Below are 25,539 nucleotides of genomic sequence, written 5' to 3'. Positions count from 1 at the left end.
CTTCATTAATATTGTTGGATGATGTTGCTTTAACGTCAGACGCCAAAAATTCTACATTTTAAAGGGCTTTTTTATTTTTTGTCAGGAGCTATCAGCTTATTCTCCTGATTCCTAGAAATTTTCCTGGAGCTGGAGCATGGTGAAGCTAATCCATTTTGCACTCAGCTTGTTGAGTTCACATGTAAAATTGGCTAAGCTTTGCAATAAATCTGGAGAGGGATAATGTCTGAAGAAAAAAATCCAATTCTTTTTCCACAAGAGCAATTATGGTGTTGTTGTTTTTCAGTTGGGTTCTTTTGGGTTTTTTTTTTTCTTTTTCTTTTCTTGGCAAATGAGGAATTAATATTTGTACTCTGAAGAAAACTATTGACCCACCTGTCAGGACCTATCCTTTCTCCAGGGACAGGGGAGGAACAGAAATCTGCATAATTTCTCAATACTTTGAAGAGCATAAGCCAATAATAAAATCTATATTGGATCAGTCTGTGCAGTATAATGAAAGGTGCACATTCAGTAGTTTCTATTTGTTGGGTATGGGAGTTATTAGATACTGCAGAACCTAATGTATTCCACCATCAGAAGAGTTTGGTGGTTTATGATTTGGGATTTGACTGCAACTGTGAAAAAGATCTCTCAGGGAAGGTAGATTCCAATCAGAGGAGGAATACAGAGGGCAGCATATCATGCCCATGGAAGATCTCTTCTCTGAGCACTAATAGTGATTTATTCAGATGTAGTCATCCAGGCTTGATGGCTTCAAGTTTTAAAAATCCAACCAAATCATCTGAAAGCGTCTCAGCGAATTGTGAAAGAAATAAGATTGTCCACCTGGATCTGTCTGAGAAGCTGAAAAACACTGCTTTGCCATCACCTTCTCATTTCTCAACTTCCAGTGTGCTAATTCTGTCTCCTGTAACAGCACCACATCAGTCTTTGTTCACTTTCAGAACAAGACCATTTCTTTCCTTTTAATTTGGACTGCAGAATCTCTCTATATTCAAAGAAATGGAACTGAGACTTGGATCCATTTGACCACATTAAGAATGAATTTTACTCTATTTCTATGGACTGAAAACCAAAGGTGAGGGAACACTTGAATCACTTCCTTTACCTCACCCCAACCATAAAAATCTCCCCGTCTGTTGATTATGCCCAAGAATAAAAATGCATCAGAAACTGATTCCACAATCCTTGACTTACTTCAGTAGAAGCTCAGCATTTGCCTCTGGAATTGTGGGGGGCACCAGGAAGGTCATCAACACTGTCCACGTGCAGCAGCAAAAGAAAATGTGCAGTCATGTAAACTACTCGGGACAATCTGAGCTGGCACTGAAAGGAAAGAAAAGTGGTGGGAAAAGCCTGAAAGAATGGGAAAGTATAAAAGCAGACAGTGAAGATACCATCACGGAGACCTTTCTGGATTATTAATTGATGTTTTTCTTGGTATCCTCGAGGTTCCCACTTAAAAATAATTTTTTCCCGAAGCTCCTCTCCCATGCACTCTTTACAGTCAGAATCTCCTTCCCATATTTAATGGATTTGTATCTGCCTGAGGACTCCAACTGCATGTACAAACAATAACCCTGGCTCCAAAACCCACAGCGCTGTTCAACACCTGTGCCAAGTTACTACTCTCCGTTCCACGGGCTTGGGATCTGGAAAGACACAAGAACAGAGAGCTGGAGAAACAGAGTGTGGCTTCAAGCAAGGGAGAGAGCGCTGGGAAGCAAGGGAAGCCGTGGAAAGGGAGCAGAGCTCTGTACCGGCTCAGTCTGGAAAGGATCACTTCAGTGCTTTATTTCAGCCAGACTGGAATAAAATTAGCAACTGGCTCTGAAATTCAAGGGCTGTGTCCTTCCAGCCAGCACTGAAAGCTCTGTAGTCCAGCAGGTGTATCTGGAGGCCAAACCAGCTTCATATGCTGCTGCTAGAACACGTCCAGCCCAGCATTTATTGCTGCAGCTCCCCCAAACAGCGCCCTGCTATCTCTGTAATTGGCACAACATTATTTTTAAGGATCCAAAGTTCCCTCATCAGTTGTGGAGTATGCACATACAGACACACACACACACAGTCCAGCAAGACAAATTTGTCATTTGGATAAAAAACCACCAGAAAGCAGGCTGCCCTTTCACGGTATTTTACCAACAATTTGAGACTTTCCTTTGTATTTTTTTTCCCCTCACTCAACTAATTACAAAGAAGAATATCTAAACTACTGAAATGCAGAAAGCACAAATCACATTTTCATGTGGTTAAGTGCTCAGCATTTTAATTCATGAGACTAATGTGAATCTTGATTTGACTTAGTTAATATCAACAAGGAACTTCCACTGAACATCAGGCAAGATCCATCTAGTCTGGGCTCAAGAAAACCAGCATTAACTACCCTGAGAAAGTAATTTACATCATTTAAAATAAACAGCTCCAGAATAGCCAGCTGAGAAAGAAACTTTCCTCATAGCCTCAGACAGTTAATATATTGCTTATTTGAAAAATAGCAGTTTATATCTCTTACAGTAAAATATTTCAGACAACATGGACTATTCAAAGGAACTTAAGGGACAGAGAGGCTCAGCTGTCCCTTGGCTGAGGGGACAGCCTTAGTCCACAGTTAGGCTTAATTTGCTTAACTTCCCAACCCCACAGTTCTCTATTCTCCCCAGCACACATGTGCACATCCTTTTTAGGAGACAAAACCACTAACTCCTCTCCTCCATCCCATCGGGATGGGATCTGATTTGTACATTCCCTGCAGAACAGCACAAACTCCAGTTCAGGCAGAATTAATTATTGCTGTACCAAGGCTTGCCCTTGTCTAGGTAGATGCTTATCAAGGCTTGTTAACAAATTGGTGACAGACTCACAATGTATTTTGTTCTTGGCATAATGACGAATTTGCTGTGACTGACAGCCTGGCCCGACAGACGTTCAGTGATACCTGGCGTGATAACTAATACCAGTGGAAAGTGAGTCACATCTGTAGCTGTTTTACCTAGAAGAGTTGACTAAAAGGATAAAAAGTTGAGCTATATTCATCAGGCCCACTTCATCACCTCTTAACTTAGAAAATGATTGACTGGATAGTGTTGGAATGGAGATGTGTGAGGAAATGTCTTGTCACAATAGCTGCATCTCTTGGACAGGTCCTGTTTAAAGGCATCAAACCCTAACCCAAATACTTCGTCAGTGGGTGACAGAGGTTCACACATGGCTCAGTGCTGCTGGTTTCACTGCATCTGAAAGCAGACTCAGAGACAGTGTGGTGTCTAATTTACTTGCAAAATCAAAGAATTCCGATTTCAAGGGTTTCGTTTAAATGAAAATTCAGATTCTGGAGAAGAAAACAAAACCCACTAAAACAGGAAGGATGGTATTGTGGTTAAGTTTCTAGTAGAGTGCTGTGAAGACCTGAATTATGTTCCATTCCTAGCCCTTCTGCAGACTATCTCACTCTGTGACTTCAAGCAGATCACTGAATCTCTTGGTGCTACTTTTCCCCTTTTCTAAAGATGATGTTGGTGATTTGATCAGTTTAGATGCTGAGCACATTCATGTAAGAGCTACCATGTACAGTATCAGCACAGGAGAGGCTCTAACCTCAAAAGACTAATAGTCAAATATGTGACCCTATTTACTGAACCGTTTTGGCAAGAAAATACTAAACTCTATACCAGGCTCTAAACAACATGCTGTCCCACAGACACACTGGCCTGCCCATTAATCCAGAGTCATAACAGAATCAGGGTCTGCTTCTATTCTCAAAAGCTAGGAAAAAGCTAAAATAGGGAGTGCCTGCTGATTTTCTAGGCCTTTCAAGTTTTCTGATTTTTTCCCCCCCAGAGGACAGTCCCTGCAGTGGGGATGAATTTAACAGGGTGTGGAAGGCCCCACAATGGAATTTATACTGGGGAACACCACGCATGGTATCACAGCCTCCTCCCTCCTGGTGGTTTCAGAGAGTGAGGAAAGGCTTGGAGCACAAATAGAGGAAGCTCTGCCTGCATTGTTCTGCTAGTTGGGCCAAGAGTGTGGGGTTTAGAAAACTAACCAACAGGCAAATGTCTCACGTATCCCCAACAGATACTCTCCTACCTTCAAAACCATCTTCAGAACCACGTTTTCTCTCTTGCTGACTCCTGGCAGACCTTGCCTGGCATCCCTATTCCCAGTGCTTTCTAAACAGATTCTCTGTTACCTTTGTCCTGTTTCTAGCCAGTAAGCCACGCTCCTGCTGCACAATTGCCCAGCAATTCCTCTGAATTTTCTGTCATTTTTCAAAACAATTTTTACAAAACAGAGGTAAGGACTTTTACGTTTAACAAAAGCTGAGTTTGTGCTTTATCTTAGCTCTTGGAGGCTTACTGATACGGACCTTCAGAGCAAAGGCATTTACTTTCCTGCTCTAGAAACAAGGGAGAAGGGAGGATGGGGTAGGTAATGTCTCCCAATAGTTTTCTCTCCAGATTTTGCTTCTCTTTTCTGAGACCATCAGCAGGGAAGGGAACACAATTTGTTTCTCCACGTGGAGAAAAACAGTAATGTCACTATTTGGAAGGCTTTCCTTACCAAACAGACTCCAATTCACCTTGCAAAAAGCAGCAAGGGCTCCTTAAGCTGCCAGAGCACGGATCAGAAGCACGTGGAGCGGCAGCAGCGCTGTCGCCTCCAGCCCCTGCTGCAGGGCGGTTTCCCCGCGGGCTCTGTCCAGCGGCCGTGCCCCGGTTCCGTTTCTGCACCGCCCTCTGCTGGGTACAGCGACCGCACCGCGCCGGATCCTGCGGGCACGGAGCCCTCCCCGGGGCACACACTGCCGGGGGTTGAGGCCAGGCAGAGGATGCAGGAAAGGAAACTGAAGGATGGCAATGGAGGGTTGCAGAAACGGAACACGAGTGAGTAAAACTGGAGATTTCCCAGGAAAGCTCAACTCCCTCAAAGCGGGACCCTCATATGTAAACCCTCGACTCCTATCACAAAACCTTCACTCACTGTGCCAGTCTCCTTCACACACTCCAGCTGAAGCCGGCTTCTCCTGGGCAAGCCTTTCTAATGCACTTCACGGAGCACCCCAGACCACCCTCACTGCGAGTCACGTAGGGATGGTGTCAAACTTCATAAGGAGCAGCCTGACACACTTGGCTTCTGGTGTCCAAGCTGGCAGGCTCACTCCATCCCTCTCCTCTGCAACTGGGAGTTCACCTACCCATTCGAGCCTTGCCAAGCTCTGAAGCTTTGCAACTGAATGTTATTACCATATTCCTGCTCAATGAACGCAACTTTTTGGACGGGCACTTTGTCAGCTGCACTACAGTCCACGGCAGACAGACTGCATGTGCACCTGCAGGATCTTTCTTTCCCCTGTGATCTTACGAAATTAAAAATTACATGAGAGTGAAACAGCTTTCCTGGCGCATCTACGGCAACCTTCGGCCAGCTCCCTCTCGTGTGAGAAACACGCACCCCACTGCGCTGCATTACAGCCAAGAAGTGCTCTGCCCCTTCAAGGCACAGCGGCGGCAGGACAAGGCTGCAGCAGCGGGGACGGAGCTGGCTGGGCACCTCGGGGACTGAGGGAGGAGTTCAGAGGATCTGAGCTGTACTTTCGGTTCTGATTTACCTTATCTTGACAAAGTTAAGCACTTCAAACCCCTTTTCTTGGAAAGATGGGGAGGGGGGAGGAAGGGGGCTTTTTCTTGGCTAAGCCTTTAAGCAGTTAAGGGCAAGGCCTGGCTGTACTCCCTGTGTGAACAGCAACCATGCCTTATCCAAACCAGCCATGGAATCTACTCCTGCATGGAGCACACCATGCCACAGCAGAGTGGCAATATTGCATGTTCAAATTCTAAGGGAAGTTTCAGTTCCACCACTCTTTCATGCTTTTGCTTTATCCAGTAAAGCAGATGAGCTTCCTCCAGCAGCTTATGCCAAACCTTCACTAAAGCACTGTTGCTCAAAACTTGAGAGGAGTCTGAGCATAAAGTGAATATCTGTGCCAGGTCTTAAAATTAATGGCACAGTGCTTCTCCAAATTCATGACAACTATGCTCTTGCATGGCAGAACATAAGCAGTAAATTTTGGTGGCTAAAAAAATCACCAGGAATTCCCAGTCACCTGTTGTACACTGGCTGCACATCACTGTAAGGTGCTCTGTTGCCAGCAGGTTAAGTCAGTCTGTGGCCACACTCGCGTTCGGAAAGAATATGTAGCTCAAAGCAAGAAACACATTCACTCAGCTTCATCCCAAAGGACAACTCACAAGGCATTGCCAGCCCCTCTCCCCTTAATCATTTGACAGAGATCCTTTTCATTGTCACAGAACATCGTGTTAACTGCAGGGAAAGTTCTTGGCCTTTAAAATGTGGTGGCTCTTACTTTAAGAAACATCCTCTTCGGAAGAAAGCACACTTTACTGGGCCTGCTTAAGGGAGCACATAAGACACTGGTGGGGTATTTGAGGTTTCAAATCTCCTTCTGAGTGAGCAGAACATTCCACATCTCCTGCACTGGCTGCGGACAAGGTTATAAATACAGCTGGGACTTGAACGGTTACTTTTAATTCTGATTACTCTGGAGAAAACCCCAGGGAAATTCTCCTTAGAGAACTCAAACCCCAGTGCAGCATCTTTACAGTCTTCTCAGTGGAAGGATCATAAGCTTCTCTGAATGCTTTTCGCACTTTGAGATTATTGGTCTAATGTTTTGTCCTTTCTTGAACATTTAAGTTATACATTAAGTCCTCTCACTTCTTCTGTCCATGCTGACCTGTTAGCTCTGAGGAGAGCAGCTATTTTCGCTTTAAACCTCCCAGCACTGGTTGCTTGCTTGCTTTTCTTGCAATTTCTCCCTCCACGTTTAGAGGCAGCTGCCAGTCAGGGCGTCATCCATCGCCTACCTCTAGTGTCCCCCGGCCTCCCTGAGCCTCAGAGCGCTCCCGTGCTCGGATTTCCCCTGCGGCGCCTCTCGACCACCGTGCCCTGCTCCGCCAGGGCTGTCCGAAAAACAAAACAAAACAAAACAGGCAGAAAAAGAGCGAACGCAGAGAGCCGGATAGAAGCAGCGAAGTTCCCTGAGGAGCTGCGGGGCGCCCCCAGCGGCCGGCGTCCTCGGCCGCAGGGAAAGCGAAAGTGAACATAAGGCACATGCTTTCCGAGAAGGCGAGGGAGGAGCCGGCCGAGCGCCGCCGTGTATAATAGAGAGCCCGAGCGATGCGCGGCTCACAGCGCTCGACGTGCCGCCCGCCCCGCGGCAGCCCCGGCTCGCCGCGGCGCCAGGCAGGGCCCCCGCCGGAGGATGCTCGGCCGGCCGCCGGGGCCAGGACCAGGACTAGCGGCACGACTGGGACTGGCGGCGTGTGCTGCGCTCCGGGGACGGCCCCCACCCGCGGCACCCCGAGGTAAGGGACGCGACCTGCCCCGAGAGGGCTCGGGCGCCGCAGACGGATGAGCTCACATTTCGAAGGAGCCCTGCCAGATGTGAAAGAGCGCGGTGGCTTCGGGAGTCTTTGCCCTTTAAATTATTTTTTTTTTTTTAATACGTTTTCCCCTCCGTTTTTGGCTCAGTGTCCGCGCTCAGACAGACCTGTGGTGGCCGGTGTAGAACAGTGGGACAAGCTCTGAAGGGAGCACGCAGCGCCGGCCGCGGGAGCCCGGACCGCCCGGGCCCGCTGGACGCTCCGCTCCGCCGCAGCCGCGGCACCCTTGTCCCAGATCCCTGCCCTGCCTCGCGGCTTCGCGGACTGGCGTGTCCCCTGTTTGCTCTGTGCACTTTGGAAAGGCACTGCAAACTCTCGCTTGGCTCCCTACGCCTTCTGCTAGCGAGCCCTTTGATTTCTAGATCTCGGGCTTAGTGCTTATTTCTCCCCAGGGTGCCCTGAAACTGAATTTTTAACTTAAATACTGAGCGATAATCCTGGCCCAGTAATTGGAAAAACTGGCATCAGTTTCCTTCTGCTGTGCAAAGCAAGCCCAATGCTCCTTTCAGCCTGTTACTTGCCAGCTGAATGATTTTATAACCCTCGTCGGTGCTTGAGGAGGTAATATGACCTAAATTAAACCAAACGTCAAGTTGTTAAATTAGCATAGACAGGAATCCAGCGGCGGGCTTTCTTTGAAATCCTCATTAGCATGTTACCTTGAACTGTGAGACGGCTGAGGGATTCATTTCTGAGAATCCTTCAAGGTTTCTCAACAAGCTGCTGCTGCAGATCTATATCTGACTATAGGGATAAATCCTAAAATCTATGCTTGCCAGTAAGGTCAAGGCAGCCAGCGGAGATGTATTGAACCACACTGTCAGAGGCAGACATTTCAGGCCAAACTCATTCCTGGTGCTGCACTGCTAATTCCTTTGAAGTAACACGAGGGATGAATTTAGTCCCTTATGTTGAAAGATATATCAATAGGAAGCAATTTAGATTGGGCTACTTAAAGTGCATGTGATACAAAAAAGAGAGAGAGACTGCGGAGTAATGCTTTAAGGGTTCACAGAGGTTGATTTGTATAAGCTAGTAGGTTGTAGCGCTGCTGTCCCGAGGGGAACCTGGGGGAATGGAAATTGCCTTTTATGGCTGAGCCTCAGGTTAACAGGAGAGAGGAAAGAACTTTTAGGATGACTGTGTAAACTGACCGTGTTACAGGCTGCCCCTCCAAATGACGCTTCGGTCCCACGGTGGCACCTCACCTCACTCTCTTCCCCAGTTATCTGGGAACACAGCCATCGCTCATTTTCTCTTTTTCACACAACGCATGCACCAAGTAATGACATTGTGTGCTGAGTTCTGACATCGTAGTTGGGAAGGCAGGAAAAACGGTAACTGAGTTGTAAAACCCTGAAAGGGCTCATAGCAGGGAAACTGTTTTATCTTCTGTAGCTGTTAATGATCCTTGCTAAATATTTTTGGAGTTTGCTGTAGCGATAAGCTGCTAATCTTGTCCAAAAGAGAGCAGCTGTTTGCCTGGTGTGAATTGGGAAATGAATATTTTTATTATTTTATGACGGGTGGGAGGTGTGTCAATGGAAGAGCTGGTCATTCAGCGATTGCAGCCGCCGGTCTCCGGGGATCGATCTCACGTGGAATCTCTCCTTGGCGTTTCAGAGTAGCTGCTGGAAGGCCGCCCCGCCGTAGCCGCTGACGCTATGGAAGCCCGCATCCGCTGCTCTCGGCTGTAGGATGGTAGTGCACAGCAAGGTGTCAGCAGATAATGCACTTGGAGCAGACCCAAGACGGCTTCTTGACCCTCCGGCACGGGATCGCTCACAGGCACGAGGCTTCCCGGGCCCCGGCCGGCCCGGCGCTGTGCAGGCACAGGGCAACACGCACTTCCGAACCTTTCGCTCCCAAGCGGATTTCAGTAGCATCACCCGGGCCAGCAGCCTGCTGGATGCCTGCGGCTTCTACTGGGGGCCTCTGACTGTCAGCGCTGCCCACGAGAAGCTCAAGTCTGAGCCTGAGGGCACCTTCCTCATCAGGGACAGCACACAAAAGAATTGCTTCTTTGCCATCAGTGTTAAGACTGCAAGTGGGCCCACCAGTATCCGGATTAACTTTCAGACCGGGCGTTTCAGCCTGGATGGCAGCAAAGAGACTTTTGACTGTCTTTTTAAGCTGCTGGAACATTACCTAAGCTCCCCGAGGAAGGTACTGATTACCCCCCTTCGCAAGGTCCGGGTGCAGCCACTGCAGGAGCTCTGCCGGAAAAGCATCGTGAAGAGTTTTGGAAGAGAGAACTTAAATCGGATCCCACTCAATCCTGTTTTAAAGGACTATCTGAAATCCTTCCCATTTCAGATATAAGTGCAGCATTAACTGTATAGGGACACATTAGACATGTGTAAGGAAATCCGGCTTCCTGGGTTTTTAAATATGTTTGACAGTGAGCAAACTTATTTTTGTAGCAATTTACTGTATTTTGCGATGGAACCTGAACACTTGACTTCTTATGTTTACAAAAACTGTTTGCACAAACCTGGGGTTTTAAAACCCTGGCATAATTTTTCTGCCAAGCAGAATATTTTACTATTTTATAATATTTTTAATGGTATTAACATAATAAACTTTATTGTCACAGTTTTTAAAAACAGCATCTCTGTTTTCAGTTTTAAAGGCTCTGGCAGCTATCCTGCTGGCAGGCATAACTGCTTAACTGAGTGTGTAAGTGCAGACAGGTCTCCACGTGGCCCTGCTTCTTTGACCTACCAAATTAGTCTGTCTTAGTGCTTATTCCAGCAGGCAGAGGATTCCTGCCTGCAAAAGCCTACAACAAAAAAGGAAAAGCAAGTAGAAGATATAGCCAGGGTGAATCTGCCCAGGAATCCATCTCTCCTAAATCCGTGAGAGCAGGGACAATGTATTCAGACTGCAGTGATGCATAGTTTTTGATGGAGTAAATCAAACCCTTGGCTGAGCAAACTGCACCAACACTGGCTTGCCTTGTTTCTGTTGAAAGGTGCGGAGCCCTTAGCTAGAAGAGGTTGCTGTCTGACATAACCAAACCCCATGAACCTTGGGGGGGAAAAAATAAAGCTGTCCAGAAATGCTTCTCACACACTTTTTTAAAAGTCTGTGACCACTGTATCATTGTGGTGCACTGGGGAAAGGATAACTTAGTTCCCTTTGAAAATTTGCATACACAAATGACAAGGTGCGGACATCCTTAGACCTAAAAAAGATGTTTCTCATCTGAAATTTCTCATTATCTACAGAGCAGAGATTTGACATGTTGAAAGAATCCATCACTTAGCTCCATTACAGGATCCAGAGAACATAAGCCTCTGCATTTGCAGCTGTAATTTCTAGTGGTTAAACTGCATTCAAAGAAAGTTAAGCTGCATTAGACGGTTCTGTTTCCATCTGCTCATGAAACACAAAAACAGTGCCCCCAGAAACTGCAGCTGTGAATGACTGGAGATGCTCGAGTTGGCAAAGTGTCACCTGCATTATGAGAAAGTGATTCTCCTCTCCCCCAAGCATTTCCTGAAATCCATGAAAAGCTGACTTAGAAAACCAGCTCAACCAAATCACCTCAAAGAAGACACAGAGTCATTCACAGAAATGTACTCTATCAGCCCAGATCTACAGTGCTTACAGGAACTGCAGGCAGTAAATGAAGTCATCTTCAGAGTCTGGGAGATAAAAACGTCTCTCCCCCTGCTGTAATTCACATTCCTTTTAAAGATAAAGCTACTTCTAGGACACAATGAGTTATGTCCTATAGTGATCCTTACTGAATCATTTGTTTAATATTTACCAGATCAGCTCTTCATTGATGTTTCTTTGGAATAAATAGGTTTCCCCCTCAGACATGACTAAGGATCACTCAGTGGACTGGACATTATGAAAAAAAGGGAAAAAGAACACACAGGCAGTATCATGTGAGTTTCTGATGTGTTGCTTCCCTAAAAAAGTTCTTTGGATCAGTCCTAGAACAGCAGAAAGCATTTCTGCTTAATTCTAAAGCTGGAATTAGTTGTCAAATGATGCATTTTCCCACAGCAGCTGCAAGGATATAAATTTGGGAAGTAGTGAACGCTGCGCTATGCAGCAGATTGGAGACTGGAGCAAAGCTACTGGCTAAATGTGAATGGCATTGTTAAATTGGAAAAAAGTCTTTGTAGGGCAAGGCTGCCAGACTGGTTTGCAGACAGCAGAGATTGTTATCCCTTTCACATTCTCTTTTCCAGCTCCCCAATAGTAACTTTTAACCCTTCAGGCTCCAAACTAGTGGCTTCTTGCCCTGCGACACAGAGGAGTGCCCACATGACAGCAATACTGGCAGAACAAGCACAATGTAACTTAGAAGGAACGTTCTCTGTTAGCCCTGGGAAAACAAAGCAAAACCAGACCTAGGTACAGAATAAGGGGCTTCCCACTCAGAGGTGTGGAATGAAAAGCATAAGGATTGAGTCGATTTCATTTCTTCCTATTAGAAACAAACCTGTTTTCTTTCTCTCTTCTATTGCTTTAGAGTAAGTTTAGCAGGAATAAGCCATATCCTCCCGTGTGAGGTGCCTAAATACCTTCATTTTGTCTTTATTATGAAATGCAGATATGGGATAGCTCAGAAAAAAAAAATAAAACCAAAACTATAAATAAGGGCAAGAAGATCAGAATTGTATAAAATGCCTGTGAAGAGGAGACAAAGCTGACTTGTATTTTTAAATTACATTATCTTTACGTGCCTTTTTTTCTTTTCCCTTCCTTTCCTTCTCTCTTTCTCTCCCCAGCATACAATACAGTGGCCAGGCAGATTCTCCTTCTAGTAGGTATATGTGGGTTGCTTCAATGCAGAAAGGAAATCCTAATCACAGGATGTGTGCTCACAATATCACTCTGACTTTCCTTCTGTAAGAGCAAACGAAGGGCTCTCTAAAACGTCTGCTTACCTGTGTACACTGATTTACGGGTGCTGTCACATCTAAGGGCACAGCAGGAATCTCCTGAAGATTTCTGTAGCAATTTCAGCAGTCAGATCTCTCATCCTCGGCTTTAATAAAGCACCAGCGAGGTCAAAGAGGGAATTTGCAGTACTCCGCATCCAAAGCAATACAAACATGCGCCAGATTTTACTCCCTCCTGCTGAACTGCACATGAGGAGGGGGGATCCCGGTCCCTTTCCCTCACCCTGCTCCGACCTTCTGACTGTGGCTGAAAAGTGAACAGTCAATCTGTTAAAGGACTGTGGGAAAATTCGAGCCATGCTCGGGGGCACAGCAAAGCCACGCTCCTGAAGAGGCTGCGATATTTACACTCGGTGGGGAAGGGAGAGCTTTAAAGTTAAAAAAAAAGAGTATTTGCAGCGTGGCTGTGTCCCCGGGGCAGCAGGGCGGGCTCTGAGGACCCAGCCCGGCTCCGGGCAGCCCACAGGCCCGAGGCCTCGTCACCCTTTGGATGAAGCACTGAATTGAGTCGAGCGGGCCGAATCGCACACAGTGCCAGAGCCCTAAGCCACTTGCGAGCGGGCGGAGGCAGTGAACGGAGCTGCAGGAGCTCAGAACGCCCGCTCGCCCCGGCCTGGAGAGCCACCGAGCGCTCCGGAGGAGGAGCCTGGCGAACGCCGCGCAGGGCGCCCAGGCTGTGGTCACACCGATTCTGTCATGACTGAAGTCATTTACAAGAAGTGAGGCTTCAGCTGCAGTCAGCACCGATGCTATTTTCAACAGAGAAGAGAAAAAAAAAAAACCCGTCCCCCAGGGCAACCCGGTGGCCGTGTCTCGCCGCCGGTAGTCTTCACCCCGCGGGTAGCGAATGTCTGTGGAACAGCACATCCCTCCCCACGGCTGCCCGCTCCAGGGTCCGCCCTTCCTGCTGGGCCGGGCCGGGCCGGGCCGGGCCGAGTTAAACTGGGCTGGGCTGGGCCGGGCCGGGCCGGGCCGGGCTGAGTTAAACTGGGCTGGGCTGGGCCGGGCCGGGCCGGGCCGAGTTAAACTGGGCTGGGCTGGGCTGGGCTGAGTTAAACTGGGCCGGGCCGGGCTGAGTTAAACTGGGCCGGGCCGGGCTGAGTTAAACTGGGCCGGGCCGGGCCGGGCCGGGCTGGGCTGGGCTGGGCTGGGCCGGGCTGGGCTGGGCCGGGCTGGGCTGAGTTAAACTGGGCCGGGCCGGGCCGGGCCGGGCTGAGTTAAACCGGGCCGGGCCGGGCCGGGCTGCGCTGCGCTGCGCTGCGCTGCCATTCAGCCCCCGGCCCCGCCACCCTCCATCCGCCGTGCCCGCAGCCGTGTGAGCCGCGCTGGTCGCACTGATTACAGACAAGGGCACCGCAACCGGGGCTTAATTTGGACTCCATACACGGCTTTCTCTGCAAAGCTAGCAAATGCCCGGGCCGTAAGTTTCCAGGAAATTTATCCCGGTTCCACAAAGTGCCGAGACTTCTCATTGCCTCTAACTTCCCGTCCTTCTGCGTAACTCAGATCCTGTCACTGTATGTGGACAGCTGTTTCCCAGTCCAGCAGCCACACGTGCAACACCTCAGTCCCATTTGCTCCCTGTGTCGCCGTGGAATAACAGAAACACGGGCCAGCAGGAAGTGTAAAGAGAAGCCCAACTTCTCCCACAAAAACCACTGCTCAAGTAGGGCAAAGCAGCAAATGCCAGAGTCAGAAACTTCTGACTGGCAGACAGCTGAGTTACCCACACGCCAGAAGGATTTCCCCTCTGTCTGCAGCTCAGTGACACGCTTTGGATGTAGCTACTGAAGACAAGAATGACAGACGACTGTGCACAGCAAAACCATTTCTCTACAGTCTTCAGCTACGAGAGGAGCAGATACACTGAAGGTGGAATATCAGCCAAACAGAACAAAGCAAATAACTAACTGCACCATAAGCCCCATTTGCCCAGTTTCTTTCACTCTGTTCTTCATAATTTAGCAAGGCAAAGTAGGATCACCTTTCTGTTGTCATTTTAATCTCAGTTGCTCTTAATTTCAGCTATTCTTTGGAGCTCCCAGCCATGTAAAAAAAACCAAAAAATCGTCAATCTGGTCATCAGTCTTAAAGTGATCCAGAGGATATTGTCCAAACATCTGCAGTAAAATTTTAGGTCCACCAAAATCAGTTTCCTGGGAATGACTGACTTTTCCGCAGATAATTTTATTAAGTACCAGTATCTTGTAAAAATTAAATGCAAGAGTTATGATTGCATCACACGGATTTCTTACTTGATAGAGCCTGAACAAACTCTCAGGCTGAGAGTGCTCTGTTTTGATGCTGTGTGTGCACAAGGTTGTGTGCAGTTTCCTACCCCATTCCTTGCAGCTCTGCAGAGTATTTGCAAATCATCCCTGTGCCCTTCAAACTGAAACTGCCCTTCAAACCAAACTTTCCCCAAATCAACTTCCCTACAGCAGAAAGTAATTATTACTGGAATTTGAGTCAGATTGAACTTTCAGGCTGAGATTTTAGGTATCCTCTCTGGGATTTGAACAGCTTCTGGTTCCCAGACTGAGCACTGAAACCAGAAGAAAACATAAAATACTGTCCCCAAAACATTACAACACAGACTCGACTGAGGCTTAGAGATTTTGTAATTCTCAGTGTAATAGTCTCGTTCGGTTATTTCTTGACCTGCCTACCAGCACTGTTGAGACAGTCTAGACAGATCTGGAGGTGGAGCTGGTATATCCCAGAGACTCATAAAACTGAAGTAGGATCAGTATTATCTCTGTCACTAGATTTTGGAGATTTATCTGCTACACAACAGGTAAAGTTAGTAGCTATTTTCTTAGCTCTGCCCAGGTAAAAAAAAAACCTTTTTGCTAGACTTTGCTGGCATCTATTCTACGTACACAATCTATTCAGAAACAGCTTTGACAAATGTTTCAGAAATTACTTTTTTTTTTTTTTTGTCACATTTACATTGTCATTTGCTCTCACCAGGTAAGTTGTTCACACCAGCTAATTTAAACAGCCGAATTAGATGAAGATCAGCAGCTTTCAGAAAAGTTGCATAACTGCCAGGACGTGCCAACTAGGTGCCAGAAAGTCATTGTGTGAACCTTCCCCACATTTCTCCCTAGTTCCCAGCAAGGTCAACTATACAAAGTAAAATGAAGTGAGCCCTGAAAGCTTTGAGTGCTACATACAACTGCTTTCTGTTTAAAATAAACTGAAACTACATTGCAGTACCTCAAGTCTTTTTCAGCTCGAGATAGGATCTTCCCTTTGCAAGTACAGAACCTTCTTTATCTAATCTCTCACAGTCAGTCAACAATTACGTGATTAAGGGTAAATCCATCGCTGGCCTAAGACTAAACATGTGGTGTAGAATTCAGTCTCTTATGCAAATGCAGGTCTTTTTGTTTTGAAGAAGCAGAAAATATTATGTTTTTGTAGGAAAAGGAGAAAAGTCTTCTCAACATCTGTGAAACTGGCAGCCAACAGAAGCTTTTCACAGACGTTACAACAGGACTACCTGAGCACAAGTACACTCTTGAAGCCTAAGCTCTGTCAAGTATCACATACCTGCTACCTCTTGTTCCTGTTCAGCATGCACCGTATTTGTATAATTCTATGCAAAGTAGATGGTGCCTTTTTTAAATAAAAATTTTCAGTTCCAGTATTCTCAGGCTAGTACACTTGGCAATGCAATTCTGATTTTCATACAAGTTTCTGGTTACTGTAAAGTTTCTCATTACTGTTGCTGCACAGAACAAGTTGAGGCAGTGTCAGGCTGAGCTGTGATAACAGAACATACCATTGACCTGCTGTTCAACTTGAGTTTGCTACAGTTTTCTCTCCAAGGATGCTAGGTTTAGGTGCACGATGGCATTTAGAACCAATTCGGTTCTTCTAATCTGTCAGCTATGCTGACAATGATTCCTCTGAGCTTCGGGCCTGTAAAGAAAAGGAGAAAAGGCTGCAGTGAGAGAAATGTTTGGCCTGACAGGGAAATCACTGCTGGCCCAGCGGGCAGAGCTATTGAAGTCAGCCCAAAGCTCATGCAGAGTGTTGGAGCACTCAGTGCTGTGGTGCACTCCCAACAACTGGGATGTGCATGTGCTCCTCACCTGGCTGAACAAAGCACTTCACTCCTTTCTGGAGTGGATAACCGAGGCAACAGGAGTCTAGAGGGATGCTCAGAGAGGAGGGTTTGCACACAGGGTCAGTGATTTCTCCATCTTCCCCTAAAGCCTGAGAAGCCAGACACAGGAAGCACCTCACGGGGTGGTGTGGGTGACCTCCTCGGCTCCCTGGTTTGTCTTTAGGGCCACAGCTGTCACAGTCCAGGTCACTTGCCATGAGGGACGGTGTTAAGGGATTTCTCAACAGGCTGCAGTGTCATTTGACCTTGGGAATTAAACAAGAACATCTCACCTAGTTTGCGTGTTGCAGTTGTAAAGGTCTCAAGCACTGGTGACACTAAATGTCTTCCACTTTGTGCCAGGGAAAACACAGTTCTGAGGATTTCCAGCTTAGTGCAGAACGCACCTGGAACACTTGGTAAGTTCTAACATGAAAAATTGAAAGAGTAGCCTGCTCTGGCTTTGAATTTTAGGAATAGGAGCCATGTACATGCTGGTCTGAGGGATTTTCTGTGGCGTCTAAATGCAAATAAAGGAGGTCAGCTTTTCTTTTGGAGCAGAGAGTGAGAATGAATGCGAATCAGCAGGGCCTACTGAAGCTGTAAGGCACAAAGGATGATCCAGTTAGACACACAAGTACTTGGGATAGGAAAAGAAAATAGGAAAGGACAGAAATCCAGCCCTTGGCTTGAAGTGCTACTAAAATGAGGCTTAGGACTCTAAACTCCAGACAAGGAAATTGTCTCTTGCCCTGTGATTCTGGAGCCTTGCATTTGAGTTTCATTTTGGACTCTGCCAGCAAATGATTCTACACGTGACCCTACTTTACTTGCAATCTCCCCCCAGCTTTTACACAGATAATTTAGACTGATTTTCACAGCACATCACGGAATGTGTACCATCTTTTTTTGGACCCTCAGACAGCACTACAAGTGTCTCAGTAACAGAGTACTCAGTAAAGAGAGGTTTGGCTTTTTTTTTTTAATTCATTAAGGCCTATTCTCTTTCTAGTCCTTTTACAGCTACCCTGCTGAAACAACAACTAACTTCACATCTTTTTGACAGTAGAATAAAAGTCTCTTGATATAAACTCAGACTATAAACCTCCCCATGCATTCACTTCCTTAACAGTGCATGCTCTAGTCCTGGAAGTCTTACTGTAATACACAAATGTGTTTGGGAAGAGTCTTAAGGGACTAGAAGTACAAAGGCCTAGCTAGGTATCAAGAAATACTGGCTGATTATTCTCTCATACATCCAAGTATTATTTTATATCTGCCTTTAAAGCAATTAAGTTTATCAATGAAGACTTATCCTTGTGAACTGTACTGTTTGCACTGTATATCTTTTTATTATGCTTTGGAACTAACTAAACCTAGGTAATATTTCTTCCCAGGAAGTGTAATTTATGCACAATGTGCAAGACCATCATCAACCTCACTGCCAAGGTGAACACAACGACAATTTCGATCACTGAACTAGCTTAGGACTTCCAAATCTGCATTAAAAGACAGAAGTGAAGAGTACAGGTAAGGCTATTTCTGTATAGTAACTATCAAGGGAGGACTACACAACCCAGGGCTGCCTTTCTCAGCCATCTTATTTTCTCCTTGCTCTCCTACAGATCTCATTTCCTTTGTAATTTCAATGTAGGTTTGAGAAGACGGTGATTTTAAAATGCAGCATATTTCACATCATCCCAAAGTGGGATGAGCCTGGAAGCTCAAATAGATAGGTTTTGCCAGTGACATTTCTAGTGGGGAAGAACAATCTCTTCTGATCCCCTGGAGTTTAAATACTACAGTTTATCTGCCAGAGATGAACTTGATTGATGGGGAGGAAGAGCTGACTGCTGCACACACTCTGCTGCACACCTACTGTTATCTGTTAATGTTGAAATAAGCCCAGCTGAAGCCCAAGGGCAATTGCATATGAATGCTAAACACAACCCACAGACACATTCCAAGCTGGTATAAATAGGCTTTGAGTGAATTTATGAGTGCGTGTGTAATTCCATGAATGTTGTAGCTCGAGTGTTGGCCATTGGTGGAAAAACAAAAAATAACTGCAGGACCAGCTTGAAGCAAGTGCCAGGTTTAACTTATGGCCAGTGGACTTAAAGGCCTAATTAAAGAGGCTTAATTCATTGTCTAGGGAAATCAACAGAACTGAGATAAAAAGCAACCTTGGAAGAAAATCTTTTCTTTCTAAAGAAAAAATTCTGTGTGAAATATGGGAAGGCTGTAGCATGCCAGAGAAAAGCATTCTGGAAGGCTGTGAAATTTTGGAAGGAGGTCATGTAGTTGAGAGAGCCAGATAAACTATGAGCTGGGTTTTGAAAGAATTGCACAGGGAATAACAACTGCAAGGGGATACAGGTGGTTCTCACAAGTTCTCTCGCCAGCTCTAATCTCCATTGCAAAAATGGAGTCCCAAATGCAGAACAGTTCCACACCTAATTTAGAGCTTCGAACGCTAAGATCCTGGCCTGTTATGTAATCCAGCATAGTCCAAAACTGCCCAGCTTCCACTGACAACCATGAAGGCCTGAGCCTTTCCTCAGGACTTGAAGAAGCCAATGACTTTCCATACAACTTACGCTACTGTTAGTCCAAATTCTTAAAACTGGGACTGACTACAAGTCAGTTTTAACAGCCTCTAGTGCTTGAGCCGAAATGAATGCAGTTCCTTTTACTGAGGCTTAATCCACATTAAGGGTACAATTAAGATAATGTGCTGATTGAAGAGGAAAACAAGCCAGAGACACCTTTTAAGCACCTTCATAAGGCAGCATCTTTTTAAATAACCATTAGCAAAATATTTATGCAACTCTTCCAGTCTGAGTCATAAAGTGTTTCTGTAGCAGGCAGGTTATGAAAGTAGCTTGGTGTCAGTAGTTCTAAAATATACAGAAGTGGCTGAATTTTAACTGCTCTCGGCTGGGTTATATGATCATTTGTACATTTGTACTAGAATGGCTCTGGCCAAGTGTAGCTCAGAAAGCTCTTCAAAATAGCACCTTAAAAATTTGTTGAGAATCTAGAGCCTTGACCTGTGGAGACCATGTGGCACCACATCAAAACTGATTCAGTGAAAAGAATTTCAAAGTAAGAATAGGTACAGTCCACTCACTTTTACTCTAATTTTCCACAGGTTTTTCTTTTAGTTGGTTGCATAATGAGACATTTGTACAGTAAATCACTAGTGCAATAGGCAGTGGCATTCAAACACAAGGAAAACAAATCCCTTCCTTTTAATTCAAGTCCATCCGGCTTCCCATGATTTCCTGTTCTCCAGCGCAGTTCAGTTCCTAGGAAGAGTTGCACAATACAAATATATGGTTGCCTGTGCTAACAAAATAGCTGACCTGCCATGAAAAAGCTGGCATAAAGATTATCTCCTCCTCGGAACTCCTAACAGCTAAATTGCATGTGGTAATCCTTTTTGCTATTAATGCCATTTTAAACAGATAAAATGTTTAAAAATCGAAACAGAACAAACAGTGTCATGCCCTGTTCCACGCAGGATGTACAATAAATGACACATTTACTGTAAAACAACTTCATGAGCACTACCGCAGTTAAAGAACATATCTCACGGTCCCAGCTGTCTAAATTTGCTGGTCAGATATGATTCTCTGGGGAATTAAGGGCTGAGGAGGGAAAGAGCATCATCAAACAATTCTTTCTAATGTTACTGGATGGGGGAGGGGGGCAACCATCTTTCCACTGAACTCAGTTTCTGCTTCATGAATCAATTCATGTTTTCTGCTCTGTAGAGTTCAATACAAAGAGGTCTGAGGAGGACGAACTAGTCAATATTCAAAATCAGTTTTACTAATTTTACTGCAAGTCTAAATGAAAGAAATATACTCACATGATCAACTTGGAGCTCCAACTAGCAAACACTAGTTCTGCCTTGGAAATACTCCAGTCTGTGACCTTTGTCTCAGCCACTTTAGGAAATGGAGCTGATAACCTGGGAATAAGTCCAGGAAAATAAATTAAGCATCTGGAAACTGCATGGGAGTGTGCTTAGGAGACGGAGTGAGGATTTAACAGTGAACAAATAAAATCCAGAAATATTTCTGGAGCAATGACTAAATCACAGGATTTCTCAGGCACAGGGAGCAACTGAAGCAGCAGCTTGAGACCTCTCCTGCTCTCTTCTGCTCAGCCAGAGATGCCGTAGGGATGCCCCGCTGTCGCACAGCCTTCACGGGCCACAGTGCCTTCCCCTCTGCCACAGAAACCTGTGGAGCGCAGGACCTTCACCTGTGAGGGGGACAACCAGGACCCAAACCAAATCCACTCCTGGCGCTGGATCTGCTTGGCTGCCGAGAGAAGGAAAAGTCTTGGCAAATACAACTACTGCATCAGGACGCTCATGTCGCACTGGGAAATGCAGTGAAAGGCCAAGCCCATCCATCCTCCTAAGACAACCATTTCCCAAGACCAAAAGCATGAAAAGGAGAACTTCTCAAGGACTAAATACTTCCATAAATCTCTGCTGAAGTAAGGGAAGTTTTGCTGTGGATTGCAGAGGCAGCAGAAGCAGAACTGGATCACACACGTATCAGGCTGACACAACAGGTGTTCTCCCTCCTAGGACTAGTCAAGAGTCTTGATTTCAGTACAAAGATTGACTTACTGTGTGACCCAGCACATAACATCACCCAGCCTGCGCCAGTCAGTTCTACCTGTGAAATCTCTGCGCAGCTCTGACAGTAACAGAAACAGGGTGTCAATACTGACAGAAACATCAGTACAACAAAGTCAGAAGTGCTTCCTTGCCCATTCTTCCTGCAGACAGAAAGTGCATGACCTAATTTAGGAGAATCAGTTTGCAGATCAGAATATTAGTCTTCCATTTGTCATCTCACCAGTGATAAACTTCAACGTGGTGACTCTCTTATTTCAGGAGCTTGCCAGTGCTCAGATGCTTAGAGGCTCTGTTCTGATTTTTAGCATTTGATACGAGTAACACTGAGATTTCTTTTCAGGATTTTGCTCTTTCCTTTGTTTTATTTTGACAATCCCAAAGGACACAGCTAAAAGCCATAGTCATACCTGGGTCAAAATTTTCACATCTGATTATTGAATCTCTTGGAAACATTATTTGCCTGGGAATCAGAGAAAAAAATTGTGTATTAATTTCCATTAATATAGTGTAATTCTAATACCTGGGTTTTTGATCGATACCTAGCTAGTGGAAAGGGGCTCGGTTGCTCTACATGAACAAACAGGGCTCTGCAGAGAACTTCCTACAGATGCAACACAGGGAAATCATGTCACAACCTCATTCTCTTCTCCACCATTTGCCTTCTCTTCAGACTGATGACACTCAAGGAGTATTTGCACTCACAGACAATCTGGGGAATGGGAGCCCTCTTAAAAAAACCTCTGCTGGCTTCAGAAGCCATGTACAACATGGCAACCAGGCTGCAAGTGAGCAAGGAAGAGATAGGAAAAAGTCACAAGTGCGGCCGTCGTGACTTCTTTACCCTCAAAAAGCTGGAAAATACAGCGGCGGGGGAAGGGGACCATGCCCTCTCCCCGAAGTAAAAGTGGAGGATTTCCCTCCTCTTCCCCTGGAAAAATCTGTAAGGAAACAAGTGGCATTTCCCTGTGCGTCTCCTCCTGTGTGGTTTCCAAAACTGCTGTTCCACAAGTTGTGGAGTCTGCCCTGTCCCTTCCCAGTGGGAGGGGGCAAGCACAGACTTGCTGCAGCTGAATGACAGCAAAGGACAGAGGCAGGCAGAGTTTCTCCCCGTGTCTATGCTGGCACGAGTAAGAAGCTGTGTAGTACAGGAGGAGCTGGTTCTGAGCCAACCTACTCAGGCTCTCAGCAGGCATTAGTCATTTTGATAGTGGTCTAAACACAGCCGCCCAGCTACTTCTTGGCAAGCTTGAACCCCTGTGCCATGTGCAGGCTGATAGAAGGAGTCCCAGGCACCCCTATCAGCTGAAAGATACGCTGCCAGCAGCTGGGGGAAAGCGAAACAGGAGGCGGGTGTGGTGAGAGCACACAAAGACACGTGTTGGGCCGATGAATGTACTCCGGTAGGCGAGAACCAAAGCACAGACTGCTGCACTGTTTGAAAGTAGTGATGGAAACAGTTAGCATTGGGAAGAGTGGTGCCTGTTCACTCGCTATGATGTTGCTATGTGAAGTTTCCATAATTTTCCTTAAAATGGCGATTTGTTACACTTTGAAGTCCTTACTTGGTAGGGCAAATGCATTTACTCATGGAAAGTGAAAAAGGATCCCATTGCATCCAAGGAGCTGTACGGTAACTCCGTTAACCACTCACACATGGCAGATCCTACTCCTCTTTCTAGCTGTAGCAGACAATTCTTTCCACTGCCCACATAAACACTGCAGCGCCCTCAGTCTGCTCCTGTAACTGAGTGGTTGATCCTCCACGCTGAAACTGGTAGGCAGGTTAAAAAAAGCTCCAGAAAACCAGACTTACCCATACTGTTTATGGGCTCTCCACCCGTTACTTCACTTTTACCATTAAAAGTGTTAAAGGTAACCTGAAGGACTTAGTCCAAGTAGCTGGGACCCACAACAGTCAGTATAACCTTTCTTTGAGTTGCTCTGAATCCAAACTGCTCAAGTCTGGTAAGTAAAACCAGGCCCAATGCACATTTTGCATTCCTGAAAGTGAAATTGTCCTCCATAAGTTTATCTTTCTTTTTTTTGTCAGCCAGAAACTAGAAGGCTGCTGGCTGTGTATTTTGCATGATAGAAACAATGTCGACAGAGCATTTTTTTAAACAACTCAAGAGTGTGGTGTCACAGAGAGCTGCGACACTGACAATCCGGCAGCTTCTGCCTCAACCTGCCCTTCCTCCATCCCTGCTCCAGGGCCACGGAATCCTGTGGTGGCCTTTCTGGTGGCTCCTGGACTCTTCTAGAGCCAAGACAACTTGTTATTTTAAAGGAAAAAAAAAAAACCAAACCCCAGTCATGTCACAGTAAGGAGAAAAAATGGCTAAAAAAAGGTGTCCAAGAAATGTGGGCACTGGTGCAAAGCAGAGCAGGAGAAAGTGGCCAGGGTGGGCCAGCTCCTGTTTGTTTACAAAACTGGCAAACCCATCATGCAGAACACCAATAAAAGACTTCTCATTCCACACCAGAGTCACTGGACAGCTATTGCAGGAATCCTCTGTTGAGTTTGGCAGAATCAGACTGCAAATAAAATGCTGAACTGAAAGCACATACCTTATGGCTGAGAGAAATCATTCAGCGTCTATTAATAATGCGACACGTAGGATCCAAAAAACTTATCAAATGATTGGCTTTGCTAATTCTGTCGCAGAAAGTGCCTTTCTGATTTGAAAATCTTGAAGAAAAAGTTGACGACAAATGTCCTATCTCTTAATTCTTCAGGAGGGGTAAGTTAGAACTTTAAACACTATATTTAGATTTCACAGCAAAAACAAATCCCAAACAACCCAAACCCCAACCAACAATCCCGAACTAAAACCAAACAGATGTAATTAAGGCTGAATACTTATGGAGTAAAATGAAAGACTGCCCAAGAGAAAAAACATGTCACCGACTGGTCAAAGGATATTTCAAACTAGGCAAAATTCACATTGAATTTGCTGCAGAAAGTTGACAGCGACCACAAAACCGATCTTCAAAGAAATCTCAAAAAAATTTGAGTTCTTTCCAAAACATAAGAAATTTAAAGCAGCCAGTTTTATTCGGGTTGTCACACCTTCTGCATCAGGGTGGATTTAATTGGTGATTGCATGGGCAGGGCCATCAGATGTTCACTGTGCACAAGCCACGCTCTCCTCAGGGGAGAGCTGCAGCTGGGTAAGAGCCCGAGGGTCTGATCCAAAAGCTACTGGCAATGGAGAGAACGTTTCCAATGACCTGTGGAGGTCTAGACCTCGGAGAGGAAGAAAGAGCAGAGTCTTTTCTGAGTGCACAAAGAGCCAAAGCCTCTTGGCCAAGAGCAGGCACGTGCAGGGACTACACAAGGCTTCCTTCGGATAACTGGTGCACACACATCGTCACTGCTTCGAAGAAAGCATAGGGGACAATACTGAATTCTTGGAAAAATGGGAAGAGGGAGGGAAGAAGGAGGGGATAAAACAACGGCAATTTTTAACTTACTGGAATCCAAAATTATTTTCACAGAAAATGTGGTAGGTTACTCTAATTTGGAAGATGATTGTTGCAATCTGCCTGTTGGTAATTCCTTGAAAAGAAAGAGCAGGCTTTAGGCCAGTAGGCTTATTTTTTTGCACCGGAGCTGTTAAGTCCTTTCATCTTGCTGCAGAATACTTTTTTAAAACTTCAGCTTTCTCGGTGTTTGAATCATACATGAGGGAAGAGAGTAGCTCTGGGAGAGGAACCCCTCAGGGCAGTACCTTCTCCCTGGAGGATGTTCTTCCCACTCAGGGAAGCAGCAGGGCGCGTGGGCTCAGGCCGAGTGCTGAGCCTGCTGTGCTTTGGTTACTCCTTCTGGCTGAAGAACACGGCGTGAGGAAGATGAGGGAGAACAAAAGGGGCCATAAACCAACTGCTCTGCTACAGTATGGTCTCACCTCAACTCACTGCAACAGAATCGGCCCTTGGCAGGGCTGGGGCAGAGCAAATTAACTTTCCCCCTGTTCACTGACTAACGAAGCTCTTCTGCGCCACAGAGATCTCTGCCAGGATCGGGTGTCTCTCTGTCTCGCTGCCTGTAGCAGAACTTGGTACACCGGTGCTTTCTGAAGGTGCTTCAGACGCAGGATGCACAGCGCCAAAGAGCTCAGCTGCCCTAGGAAACACTGAGGGAACACACAACAGGGATTGATTTGTTCCCGCACATGCACAAAAAACGACAGCTCATTCTGCACTAGAAGCAAGAGGCGACCTACGAATGTGAAACAAAAGAGGATATTATGGTGTACATCACCAAAATGTTCCCAGGCACGGTTTTGGAGAATTGACTACTCAGCTAGTAAAAGTACTCTAACCAGATTGGCACAGCTGTTGTCAAACACGCTCAACATG

The 25,539-nt window shown here is 46.0% G+C and overlaps 1 protein-coding gene across 2 annotated transcripts; it reads left to right on the top strand.

The window, feature by feature from the left end:
* Positions 1-7,236: 7,236 nt before the first annotated feature.
* Positions 7,237-10,154, top strand: SOCS1 (suppressor of cytokine signaling 1). 2 transcript variants are annotated; one of them, XM_066197932.1, is made up of 2 exons: positions 7,237-7,394; positions 9,101-10,154. In XM_066197932.1, the coding sequence occupies exon 2, from the start codon at positions 9,171-9,173 to the stop codon at positions 9,792-9,794; it is 624 nt and encodes a 207-aa protein (XP_066054029.1). In that variant the 5' UTR covers positions 7,237-7,394; positions 9,101-9,170; the 3' UTR covers positions 9,795-10,154. The 2 variants fall into 2 exon arrangements, with proteins under 2 accessions (XP_066054029.1, XP_066054028.1); XM_066197931.1 differs by having other exon boundaries at positions 9,096-10,154.
* Positions 10,155-25,539: the final 15,385 nt, after the last annotated feature.

This window comes from Chamaea fasciata, unplaced genomic scaffold (genome assembly GCF_029207755.1).
Source record: "Chamaea fasciata isolate MVZ Bird 193981 ecotype frontalis unplaced genomic scaffold, bChaFas1.0.hap1 SCAF_16, whole genome shotgun sequence".
NCBI classification, from domain to species: Eukaryota; Metazoa; Chordata; class Aves; order Passeriformes; family Sylviidae; genus Chamaea; species Chamaea fasciata.
This window is presented reverse-complemented; position numbering and strand designations above follow the sequence as displayed.